We start from the raw sequence: 13,530 nt of genomic DNA on the forward strand, positions 1-13,530 counted from the left end.
CCTTCTCTGTGCTACTGCTCCATGCAGGGGTCACTAATTGGGATGGACTCCCAGCCAAAAGGCACCACAGGCTTAACAGCATTCACAGCAACCTCACAATTCTGCCCAAAGCTTTCTAAGCAGAGCAGTTCTGTAGAATTTCACTCCAAAAATTAGGGTTGCAATCCATCAAATTCCTCTGCAGAGCAGATTTTCACACTTTGGAAAGCCAGGCCAGCAGAAAGTCAGATAAAATGGATGAATGGGTGAAATCCCAGTGCCAAGATCTGTTCTGGTGGTTGGGAATTTACAGACAGGGCCCTGATCATGGGCACAGCTCTGGCTGTGGAAATGCAAACCTGGGAAGGGTCTGGAAGAAAGGCACGAGCTGGACTGGAAGTTTAAAACCAAGTGCCTTAGGGGGAACTGTTACCTAATGACAAAACAGGAAACAAGATGAAATACAGAGGGGACAGACATTAATTCCTCTGAATTATTGATGTTTGGGGTCTGTAAAATGGAGATCAAAACAGTGATTTTATTATGTAAGAAAAGCAATATTCATTTAAGGCATTTTAGTAAAAAAAAAGTATTAAATTCTAACTTAAAGCTGAGAATGAAATGCCCAGCTCTTAGGCAGCAGCCTCATTAATTTATTTTACCATGTTAATTATGTAATCACAGATGCACATCCTTCCAAATACATTTTAATGGTGTAGCTTTCCTGAGCTGTGCTAACAACAACCCCAACAGTTGTGACAAACACACAGACATGAATAATCAGTAATTATAATTCTTTTTGTATTTCCATACATTGCAGGTGATAGAATTGCTCTTGAAGAATTATTTTATTGCATTAAAGGATAAATTTATACAACAGTTTGATGCATTTTACACACCAGCAACCTCTACAAACTATTGCTAAACCTTCAATAAATACAAGCACGTGACCTGCAGTGAGAACAAACCCACAGCAGATTTTCAGGACCAGAAATGAAGTTTGCAGCTATTTCTGGCTGGGTCAGCCTCAGACTCACCCTGAAAAATCAGCAAATTCAACCTTTCCCATGGAAAAATGGAAAATCAGCAAATTCAACCTTGCATGATAAAAACCTGAGATTCAATTAAAAAAACATTCATCACAAACCAAGGGTATTCCAAGCTACCTTAGGGGTAGAAAGGAGATTTTTAGGGGACAGAAAGGAGATTTTAGGGATAGAGAGGAGACTTTAGAGGACAGAAAGGAAACTTTAGGGGAAGAAAGGGGACTTTAGGGGGCAGAAATGAGATTTTAGAGGACAAAGACTTTATGGGACAGAAGGGAGACCAGAGGACAGAAAGGAGACTTTATAGGACAGAAAAGAGACTTTAGGGGACAGAAGGGAAACTTTAGGGATAAAAAGGAAACTTTAGGGATAGAAAGGAGACTTTAGGGGATAGAAGGGAAACTTTAGGGATAGAAAGGAGACTTTAGGGATAGAAAGGAGACTTTAGGGAACAGAAAGGAGAATTTAGAGGACAGAAAGGGGATTTTAGGGGCAGAAGGAGGAGCTGGAAGGGCTGGAGGATGCTTTGGGGCAGGCAGGAGCAGCACAGCCCATTTGTGCTCTGCTCATTCTCCCCTCAGCCCATCAGGCTCTGATTGCACAGAAAATCCCTGCATGCAGATCAGCACTGCTCCCTGCCATAAGATCCTAATTATTTGCAGGACATTTGTTTTCATAGCTTTTTGGTTGTTTTTATGTGTGCAGGTCGATGGCATTTTAATGCCTTGTTCCAGGGCAGTTTTACAGCAGCCCGTGGCTGTGCTTTGTGTGCAGCATTTCACCTCCACTGAAATATTTTCCAAATTCCCTGTAAAAGTGCTGGATATTTCCTAAGACAAATAGAGGGAGGTTTTTTACCTGCTCTAATTTGCTGTTGATAGGGGAGATAGGAGCTGGGGGTGTGTGTGTGTGTCCCTCTGGTTGTGCCTGCTTTCAAAAAGAGTTTGTGTTCATTAAAGGATATTCTTGCTCAGTTTTATGGGGTTTTTTTTTAGTTATATAAACAAATGGAAATGTTTTCATTTCTGGGTTTCTTTAATTCAGTTGAAATCACAGCAAGACAAAATATGCCAATGTTCCCCTACCATGTTTTCAGCCCAGACATTGCCATGTGGGGTCTGTAAATGCACAAGAAATTAAAAAATGAGGCAATTCAAACTTGGAATAAAATGGAATTGATGAGAAGTTTTTTATGTTAAATTACTTTGAGGGGTGTGTAAGGTAAACAAACATTCAAAAGTGAAAAGGAAGATAAAACCACATTTACCAGCATTCAGAAACCCCAGGGAAATATTTCTTTTAAAGATGTGGAGAAGCCTTTGTGCAGTAACGTGGCACAGTTCAGTGGGGCCAGAATTTGTACCCAGGCAGCTCCTTCCCATCCCTCACACACAAATATTGTGCTGAACACCAGCTTGGTTGGGGTTGGCATTAAATAATTAAAGTCCTTTTTTACTTATCTGTCTAATTAGTCCTGATGAATACATGGCATTGATCAGGAAAACTCTTCTAAGATAAAACAGAATCTAAATGTCCTGGCTGCAGTTCTGGAGGGTTCTGTAGCAGCAAGCAATAATGAACAGAGGAGGGAAGCAGCCAGACCTACAAAAGAAATGGGATTTTAAAAGGACTGGATTTAGGGGGGAAAAAAGGGTTTGCCTTTGTACATAAAGAGCTCTATTCATTAAAAGAAGTTTTTACAAATGTGGTTATTTCAAATAGTCAAAAAGTGTGAAATACACTTAAAATGAGTAAAATTTGTGGGTTTTCCTATGGGTTAAATATGTGCCATACTAATAAAGCTCTCCTCACACCTCTTCCTCCCTCAGATCCTTGGCCTCATTCTGCAGGAACTGAGGGATTCAGCACTCCTGGAACGGCCCCTGAGCCTGCAGGGCCCAGGCTGGAAATGCAGGGGATGGGGCTGAGCTGGAGACAGGGCTGGGCCGGGGAGCTCCTGGGAGAAATCCCAACAGAGCAAATCCTACAAACCAGGAATTCCCAGGGGATGGGGCTGAGCCGGGCACAGGGCAGGGCCTGGGGAGCTCCTGGGAGAAATCCCAACAGAGCAAATCCTACAAACCAGGAATTCCCAGGGGATGGGGCTGAGCTGGAGACAGGACTGGGCCCAGGGAGCTCCCTGGAGAAATCCCAACAGAGAGCAAATCCTACAAATCAGGAACTCCCAGGGGATGGGGCTGAGCTGGACACAGGGCAGGGCCCAGGAGCTCCCTGGAGAAATCCCAACAGAACAAATCCTACAAACCAGGAACACCCAAGGGATGGGGCTGAGCTGGACACAGGGCAGGGCCCAGGAACACCCAAAGGGATGGGGCTGAGCTGGACACAGGGCAGTGCCTGGGGAGCTCCCAGGAGAAATCCCAACAGAGCAAATCCTACAAACCAGGAACACCCAAGGGATGGGGCTGAGCTGGAGACAGGGCAGGGCCCAGGGAGCTCCCTGGGAGAAATCCCAACAGAGCAAATCCTACAAACCAGGAACTCCCAAGGGATGGGGCTGAGCCAGACACAGGGCTGGGCCCAGGAACTCCCAAGGGATGGGGCTGAGCTGGAGACAGGGCAGGGCCCAGGAGCTCCTGGGAGAAATCCCAACAGAGCAAATCCTACAAACCAGGAACACCCAAGGGGATGGGGCTGAGCTGGAGACAGGGCAGGGCCCAGGAGCTCTTGGGAGAAATCCCAGCACAGCAAATCCTACAAATCAGGAACACCCAAACTCAAACCTTCGGCCAGGCAGCCCCAGCAGGGCCAGTGTGAAACCAAAAGCTGCCTGAATTCTGTGCAGGTGCTCACACCTTGTGTCACTGCAGAGTCCAAGCGTCTCTCAAGCACATATAAACATACATGTGTATACATTTATACATGCATAGATATAGATTTTTAATATTTTCAAATATACATTATTATATGCACATATATTAAAATATATAAATATATATTATATATTATTAATATATACATAATATATATTTCATATATATTATATATAGAATACATATATATTTTTAATATATAAAAATATTTTAATTTATATTATACATATATTTCATATATGCACATATCTATATATATTTTATATATATTCAAATAAACATACTATCAAAACATATATTTTAAATATATATTTAATATATTAATATATTAATATATAATACATTTAATATATATCAATATTTATATTTAATTTCAACTATATTTAATTTTAATTAATATTAATATTTAATATATTTTTATATATAGATATATATTTTTAAATATACATAATTAAGGTATATAATATATAACACATTTATCAATACATTATAATATATTAAATATAAAATATATATTATAGAATATATAGTAATATAATATATATTATATTTTATATATAATTATATAGATAATATATTTATATAGATATATTATTAATATTTATACTAGATATAACACATATGTTAATATATATACTATATAACATATTAATGTGTAATTCTATATTTGTATTAATTACAAGATGATTATTTATATTAATATACATAATAAATATATATATACACACACACACACATGAATGTGGGGTCAGTGATTCAGAGACCCCAACATCAGGCACAGCTCACTCCTGACTCATTCCAACAGCTTTGAAATGAAACAAAGGTGTTAAAATCTGATTATTCATAAGTTCCCAATTTCCAAGCTTTTGTCCTCGCAGTTCTCAGCCACCAGTGATGTGCAGAATTTGAGATATCAGTGTTTAAAATAAATGTTTAACATAAATGTTTAACCCATTTCCAGTTGTGTAACTCTGCTGGCAGTGGCACACCTGACATGTAACCTGACATCTCCGGGGTGGTTTAGGAAAATCAGACATTTTGGAAAGCATGGCTTAGATACAAAAATTAAAAGCTGTATCTCTGCTGTAGCAAAACCTCCTCAAATTTTCACAGCACTCGGTTTAATGTAGCAAGAAAATTATCAGTCCATTACTTAGCTTACATTCACTGACCCAAGGAATTATAATGATATGTTATAAAAGAATAGATAGAATATAATAATACAATATAAAAGATATTTTATAAAAACCACATGGTATTGTCACACCCTTCACTCAGGTACACATTTCCTTTGCTTCATCCAGCAGTAGAATAATCTTCCTGAACACCAAAAATGAATAAATTTTTATTTATTGCTGTATATTTATGTCAGGAGAGACTAATGGAGGATAGAGGCACAATTGTGTTTCCTGGACACAATTGTGCTGTTTGACAAACAAACTCCTGAGCAGGAGTTGGTGTCTTCTCCCGCTGCTTGGACAACAAACCCTTGGACAACAAACCTCAAACACCAAACCTCAAACATCAAACCTCAAACACCAAACTCGGCTTTCCAGGTGCCCTTTGCTGATGTTCTGGGTGGGAATGTTGGGGTGAAGCTCCAGAGGTGCTCCCTGGATGAAGCTGAGCCTGTGTCACCCCACAGAACCCCAATTCTGCCAGGCCTTGGCCAACCCTCCCCAAGGAACCACCTTTGGTGGGACCTCCTCTGGATTCAGGCACTGTCAGATGTGCTTTGAGCACGAGAGGAATTCCTCTCCTCAGAACAGAACATTTTGTTGTCATAAGTTCCCATCCAGCCTGGAAGGTGTTTGGAGCATGGGGAGGTGAAAGTGGGAGCAGTTACAAGAGGTTTTGTTCAAAAACATTTTTGAAAACATTAAATCACACTGTGCCAGCCACTGAAATTGTTTCCTGCTCACCAAACTCCTGCAGTGTTTTTACAATATTAACAAAGCCACAAAAAATCTGCCTGAAATAGTAGCAGTAATCCTTTAAAAACTGCTTTACAAACCCTTCACCTGAGCTGCCCAGGACGGTGCTGCCTGTCCCCTGTCCCTCTGTCTGTGCAGCCGTGCCCTGGCTGGCTGTGTGCCCACAACTCCTCACTTCCAATGACTCCCCTGCCTCTGGAGCTGCTCTCAGGCTGTTTTCAGAGCATTCCAGCCCTTTGTGAATCCATCAGCTCACACCTCAGGGTTGTACTCGGTACCCAGATACCACCAGAGCTGATGTGATCCGGGCAGGCCGGGCCCAGCTCCTTCCCATCCTCCAAAGGCAGCAGGTGCTGGGCCAAAATTCATCTTTTAAAGCTGCAGCAGGCCTTGTCCTGCTCTGGAAGCTGCTCCCTCCCCTTTTCCTGAAACTTGGCTCTGCAGGAGCCACTCCAGCCACCATTTGACTTCAATCAGAGCTGGGAGTGAGGGCCAGGGCTCGCTGAAAGCTCATTCATCCATCCCAGGTCACCCCCTGGCTGCCCAGCAGCACGTTCTGACAGAGAGGTGCTGGGAATGGCTTGGTTTCCCTCAGAATCCATCTGTGGTACACCACTGTGTGCAGCCTGTGTGTTTATTGGATTCAGAAAACTGATTTTTAACTGGAAAAAACTTCTGGGAATCCAAACAGTGCCCTGGAACTGGGATTGTGGCACAGCTGTGGTGGCCTCAGCCCTGCTCACATCAGTCCCAGCACTGATGGCACCTCGAAATTCAGCAGAGCTTGGAGGATCTGTAGATCCTGGAGGTATTTCTGCACCTTTAGGACTTGTATTGACCTCCAAGCTGTTGTATTTTCAGTTTCAATTAATTGTGAAAGCTGGAGTAAAGCCAGAGTAAGTACACCCACTACAGCATCACAGGGAGATCTCCCGAAATCTTGCTGCAGCTCTGCATTTAAAGAAATTCAGAATTTAAATTGCTTAGTGCAAGGAAAAAATCACCCCTCAAATCTATCAGCAAAAGTCTCTGCAAATGCTTGGCCCTTAAAATATGATTTGCACCAGTTGAACCTTTCCTTTGATACTGCCCCAAGCAGCTGCTGCAGTGGCTCCTGCAGCACTGGGAAATCTCCTCACTCCAAATCAGTTATCTGAAATTCTCTGCTTCATCTGAGCCACATAATTAAAGCCAATTTCCAGGGATTTCATTGGTAAGACAATACTTCCAGCTTGAATTACTCTATTACCAGCCATAATGATCTCCAAATCCTTCCATAGCCTATCCATCATCTGAGCTCCATTTGTTGCTCAGAGAGGATGACTTTCCTAAATCAATTTCCCCACCTTTGGAAAGCCCTATGTCTGCCAGCACTCACTCTCCCTGCTTGAGCCCAATTTATTCTTTTTCAGCCCACCTTGTCCAATAACTGCAGCCTGAGGAAGGGAAATTTATTCCATTTCTTTCCCAGATCCCAATATACATTCAGAAAGTAAACTGACCAAATCTAGAGAAAAGCTTGAAGCTTTATCCTCATTCCTCTGGAGCTCAGCACTTTCAGCTTCATGTCCTCACATTCCCCGAAGTGATTGAAGAACATTCCCCAGACATTTCTGAGCCTCTGTCCTGGCCAGCCCCAGAACTGCTTTTATGGCCAATTTTTTCAGAAGTTTAATATGAAACTGAATGACTTCCTTTCTTTTTTTCCCAGCTGCCAATTTTCCTTGTTTCACAAATGAAGATTATCACTTTTGCTAATTGTACAGCAAGGCCAGGGATCAGATTAGGGTTGCCCCTTTTCAGCATTCATTTTCCAAGCAGTTACAGGGTTTATTTAAAATTTATTTTAAATTATTTAAATTTAACTGCAGTTTCTGCCCACCTTTCCAGCCATTCATCAGGGCTGGGCTTTGGAAGGACCAGACGTGCTCCTCCTGCACCCAGAGCTCAGGTGCAGAGGGTTTGTTAGCTTGGAAGTTCATCTGAAATATCCCATCAGAATTATCCTTAAATTTCAAATTACATCTTGGTTTTTGGTCCTAATTTCTCATCTCACAGAGATCACTGGCTGACAATATTTTGTTGCACTTTGGATTCAAATGTGACCTAAAATTCTTTGATTTGGTTCCAAATTGAATATTTTAGCTTATATCTTTATCTGCCCCAGACTTTCCTTCTTTCTGCCATTTTTTGGGAGGCTCTGTGGGTGATGGCAGCCAGAGCTTGTCAGCTCAGCCTTGGGGGTCTGGATCCAGCCTTCCCACCTGGCCTGGAATTCTCTACATGTCCCCAGAACTTTCTTTCTTTCTTATCACAAGTCTCAGTCCTTCCAAAAAGAGCTCCAGATGTTACAGATTCTTGTTGCAATTACATCTGGCTACCTTTGATTTCTGAGTGAGTCCTGCAGAAAACAAGGGACTTCAGGAAAATTAAAAAAAAAAAAAAAAAGAGAAAAAGAAGCAACAACTTCTCAGATACCGATGTTTAAAAACACTGTCTGGATGTTCTGAATTAATATTGTGTTAGAAGAAGCCAAATGGCTGCGTGCCAGGGCTCAACCCAAGGTGTATTTTTATGGCAAAGCTATAAACCCACAAAATAAGTGGTTTATAATGGAAATTCTGACACACTTTTAATATTAAGAGCAGAAACGCTCTGCTTGTGGCAAGGGAGTATTTGCCAGCTGCAGTGCTCACCTGGCAGCTGGGCTGAGCTGAGGGGAGGATTTTTGCCCATCTCCCCCTGCCCCAGCCCCACTCTGGGGGCTGATGGCTCCAGCCCTGCCCAGCCACTCATCCCAAAGCCTCCCAAAGCCTTTTTTTGGGCTGATTGCAGGGTCAGAGCAGCTCTGGGGCTGCCAGCAGGCTGGCAGGGCTCTGTGCCAATGCTCCCTCTGAGGGGCACAGCCAGGAGCACCCGTGGGGCTGAGCTGCCAGTGAAACCCAAAATCAGCCCTGGATGGGTCAGTCCTGGAGAAAGGAGGAGCCTTGAGCAGCGTTTAGGATATTTTATCAGTTTATAAAGGCAGGAAGATCATTGATAGGCTGTGGTAATAATAGAAAATATTGGCAACAATGAGAAAGGATTAAAATGAATTTCATAAGTAAATGAGCACTACACCTAAAGGAGTTTAATTTGGGAAAAGGGACAGTTCTGTTCCCACAGGAATGGTTGGTCACCTACATGAGCAGTCTCCATCAATAAATCATTTATAACATACAAATATATCAGGGGAAAGCAGGAGGGAGGATTGGATCTGTTCAATTGACAATATCCAATGCACCGGTGTGTGCTGGCTCTGATCTGGTCTGGCTCTCTGCCGTGTATTAAAGCTGAGATTTCCAAATATAATTCAGGGGGTTCTGGATGCTTTTGCCATCCCAAACATTTTGATTTGCAGTCACATTCTTCAGGAAACCCCAGAAAGGAAGGAGTCAATGTTTGGCTGCCAGAATGGAAGCAGAGACCTGTGTGCACACACTTCCATCCACAGCTTGAACTTATTTCAGACTGCACACAGCAGTGGCAGAGAAAGGGCTGTGAGGCAAAGGGAAGGAAACCCAAACAGCTGACAAATAAACACAGGGTGATGGATTCAGCTCCCCAAGCAGCACGAATGCTTTCTGTGCCATAAATTAACTTCTGCCCCTCCTGATGCACAGATTAACTACAGCAGCAAAGAACAATGCAGAAGCCTTTTAAAATAAAATGAAGAGAAAATAAAAATAAAATCAAACATTACTTAAAAATAATCTGTCTGGAGATGAATTAAAACATTTGTGACTCTGGAGCAGAATTCATACGTTTATTTCCAGCATCTTCAATTAACACCTCTAGGAAATTTAATAGAGTTAAACTAATATTCTGGAGGGTGTGCTGGATCCAGGGAAGCAGAGCCTGGGGCTCACCAACTGCCTCCAGTCTTTAGGAGAGTCTAAGAGCTAAAAAAAATCAGCAATTTTTATTTGCATCTTGAGGATATTACCCACAAATGTACACTGGCTTAGCCTGGTAGAGTCTAAGGGCATTTATAGCATACCTAGAACTGGAATCAAAGCTAAAAAAAGCCATTTGTTGTGTGTCAAACACTGCTGGGCTCAGATGGGAAACTCTCTGTGGTTCTCCAGGAGCTTCCTGGGCAACCAAACACTGCTGGGATGGAAGGCAGGACTGAAACAGCAGCAAGGACCAAAAACACCAACCCAGCACTGAAACACCAGGCAAGAACCAAAATCACCAACCCAGCACTGAAACACCAGGCAAGAACCAAAATCACCAACCCAGCACTGAAACAGCAGCAAGGACCAAAAACACCAACCCAGCACTGAAACATCATTCCAGAACAAAAACATCACCCCAGGACCAAAACCAGACACTGTCCAGGGTCAAAAGCACCACTCCAAGACCAAAAGCACCACCCCAGGACCAAAACCACCACTCCAGGACTGAAACAAACCGAGGAACACATGGCAAGAATGGGATGGAGATGGGACAGGCAGCACACAAAGGAATCTTAACAAAGATACCACAATAATTTGGCAATTAGAAGCTTTAAAAGCTTCTTATTTTTAATCAACAAAATCAGCTCTGATGCTCTGGTGAGCTGAGAACAGCATCCATCTATCTGGGACAAAAGCTGGAGAGTTCACTTTGATTTTTCTGAGAACAGGCTTTGCTTTATGATTAGTTTCACACATTTCTTGGTGATTCTTTAGGCTAATTATAAAATATAAATTAATATTCGTTTGGATGCCCTTGGAAAGGAGCCCCAGCGTGGGTGCAAGCCCAGCTGTGCCCTGCAGAGGAGGAAGGGAAGGGGATTGACAGCAGCTCTGGTTGCTCCCAGCCCAGCTCTGCAGGTCTCCAGCAGCCCCAGTGCTTTCCTTGGACCAGCTCCCCTCCTTTTATTGGCTCCGAGCTGCTTTTCTGGGGAAGAAAATCAATGGAAACTGGATTTCTCCAAATATTTGTTTTGGTGTAAAACAAAGATAGCCCAAGAAAAGTACTTCAGGCAGAAATCTCATGACTGAAAAATTAGACTGCTAAGATTTTAAGACCAAGTTAAAAGTTATGGGTTTTCTTGGGTTTACTTTCTTTGGAAGCAACAGAATCCTACAAACTCTTTTTTGGTACAACAATGCTCAGGACCCTTGAGGAGCTCAGCATCACTTTCTGGCACGATTTAAATCAGGAGATTTTCATAAATAATTTTAATTATTAGACTTCAATAATTGAGATTTCAAGACACACACACAACATGAGCTGTAAAAGGTTTAACAACTCAGACCCCTCGAGTCCAGGCAGCAGAAGAGCTCCAACGTTCCCTCCATGCCATGGGAGCAGGATGTGGAAAGTTGGAAGGTCAGTGGAAAAACTCTGTGCCATAGGAACTCCATTTTGTTCCTTTGTGAAATCACCAGGGGAAACAAAGGGATGGAAAGCACGAGCACAAACACAGCCCTGGGCAGCTCCGTGGCTGCAGGGGGAGCTTGGGAGTTTGGGAGTTATTTGGGAATTTGGAGACAGTCATTCCCTGTCTGCAGCTGAGGGAAGGAACCCCAACACTGCCACAGTTTGAGAATTTGGGAGTTGGGGGATTTGGGAGTTTGGGGACTTGGGAGTTTGGGAGTTTGGAATTTGGGAGTTTGGAATTTGGGAGTTATTTGGGAATTTGGAGACAGTCATTCCCTATCTGCAGCTGAGGGAAGGAACCCCAACACTGCCACAGTTTGAGAATTGGGGAGTTTGGGATTTTGGGAGTTTGGAATTTGAGAGTTTGGGGATTTGGGAGTTGGGGAGCTTGGGAGTTTGGGGATTTGGGAGTTGGGGAGTTTGGGATTTGGAAGTTTGGGAATTTGGGAGTTTGGGAGTTTGGAAGTTTGGGACTTTGGAATTTGGGAGTTTGGAATTTGGGAGTTTGGAATTTGGGAGTTTGGGGATTTGGGAGTTTGAGAGTTTGGGGATTTGGGAGTTTGGGGATTTGGGAGTTGGGGAGTTTGGGAGTTTGGAATTTGGGAGTTGGGGGATTTAGGAGTTTGGGGATTTGGGGAGTTTGGAATTTGGGAGTTTGAGAATTTGGGAGTTTGGGGATTTGGGCAGTTTGGGAATTCGGGAGTTTGGAATTTGGGGATTTGGGCAGTTTGGGGATTTGGGCAGTTTGGAATTGGGGAGTTTGGGGATTTGGGAACTCTGCTTTTCCCACTCACAGCACTGTGCAAATCCCATTGACCTGGGCACTGCGCAGGGAGCAGATCCAGCAGCTGGGACTGTGTCCCACAGAGCCTGGAGGGATCTGTGGAGCCCTAAAACCCAAAGCCCCCATTCCCTGTCTCAGCTGAACCCCAACACTGCCCCAGCCAGCCCAGAGCACGGGAGGTCCTTTCCTCACTTTCCTCAGAGCAGAGGACAAGCCCAGCAATAATTGTGAAAATAAATATTCAAAACTTGGCTCTCTCTCTTCACCTCCACAAAAAGGAGCAGTTAAATCTATAGCTTGAGTTTCAGACTAACTTTTATAAATGATTTCTCCTCTGCAAGAGTTAAGCAGCATTTCTTTGATCTTGGTGTATGAAATACTTTCAGGGGAATCATAGTCAATGTCCACTCTCATTTTAAAGTATAATTTGTGGCTTCAGTATTTACAATGTTATTTTGATGAAAGAGAAAAAATATAATTCATTCAATATTGTTTATGTCTGGTTTGAAGTCCCAGATGTTACAAATTGAAGTTCAGATATTCAGATTTTTCACATCTTTTGGAATTTTAAACTGTGCCTATATGGGACAGAATTTTTGCCTTCCCAGGGCTCCTTCCCTGACTGATCCCCTGCTGATTTCAGCATGATTTGGCTTCTACCTGACAGTAAAAGACAGAAATTGGCTAAAAGTAAATTCTGTATCATAGTAAGGGTTATTTTGCTTTCTCAGTAACATTATCCTGTAAGTCTGTACAGTAGGAACCACATAGCAAAGGAATATTTATATATGAATTATTTCCACACAAAAAGGAACTGATTTTTCCTATTAGGGTAATATTATTGTACCACATTCATGGGGCTGTCTGAAAAGGGGAAACCTGGGATACAAGGTGGGAGAAACCACTGGGAGCATGGATGAATGGAAAATAAAGAGCTGGAGGAATTTCATGGGCTCTAAAACAAAGCACAGCAACAATTTAAACAAGGATTAATACAAATAAAATTTATATTGACAGAAATATTCCCTAATATAACACATGCCATTTTATATATATATTAAATTTATTTATTTATATATATTAGTATATCTATATATACATAGTTTATATGTATACATATACATGTATATACATAGTGTATATGTATATATGTATATTATATATGTATATTAGGATATATTTATTAGAATATACATTTATATGTATATTAGAAAAAAGAAAAAAAACTATTGGGAAAGAATGGGAGGACGTACAACATTTTCATGTTTTCCTGTCTTATTTATGATTGTTTTTATAAGATTGGATGAATTGCACTACCTTTACTTCCTTTAGGAAGAACATTTGAAAGGATAAGTTCTGCAACAGCCCTCATGCAAACAAGGACTGGCCAAGGAGAGAGCAGTGCCCTTTTTGGAATGACTTCACTGCATCCCCTCCAAAATGGGAGGAAATAGAGAATTCCTTCAGGTACAAACTGAAGGCCTGAGAAATAGAGAAAATAGAGAATTCCTTCAGGTACAAACTGAAGACCTGAGAAATAG

General features: G+C 42.1%; 1 protein-coding gene across 1 annotated transcript in view; it reads right to left on the reverse strand.

Moving 5' to 3' along the window:
- Positions 1–1,961: 1,961 nt before the first annotated feature.
- LOC102062210 (uncharacterized) overlaps positions 1,962–13,530 on the reverse strand; it is a 53,874-nt gene continuing 42,305 nt past the window's right edge. Inside the window, exon 6 of the mRNA XM_074557307.1 lies at positions 1,962–2,627. Within this exon, the coding sequence (XP_074413408.1) occupies positions 2,535–2,627 (93 nt within the window). The 3' untranslated portion in view covers positions 1,962–2,534. The remainder of the gene's footprint in view (positions 2,628–13,530) is intronic.

Source organism: Zonotrichia albicollis, chromosome 22 (assembly GCF_047830755.1).
Source record: "Zonotrichia albicollis isolate bZonAlb1 chromosome 22, bZonAlb1.hap1, whole genome shotgun sequence".
NCBI lineage: Eukaryota > Metazoa > Chordata > Aves > Passeriformes > Passerellidae > Zonotrichia > Zonotrichia albicollis.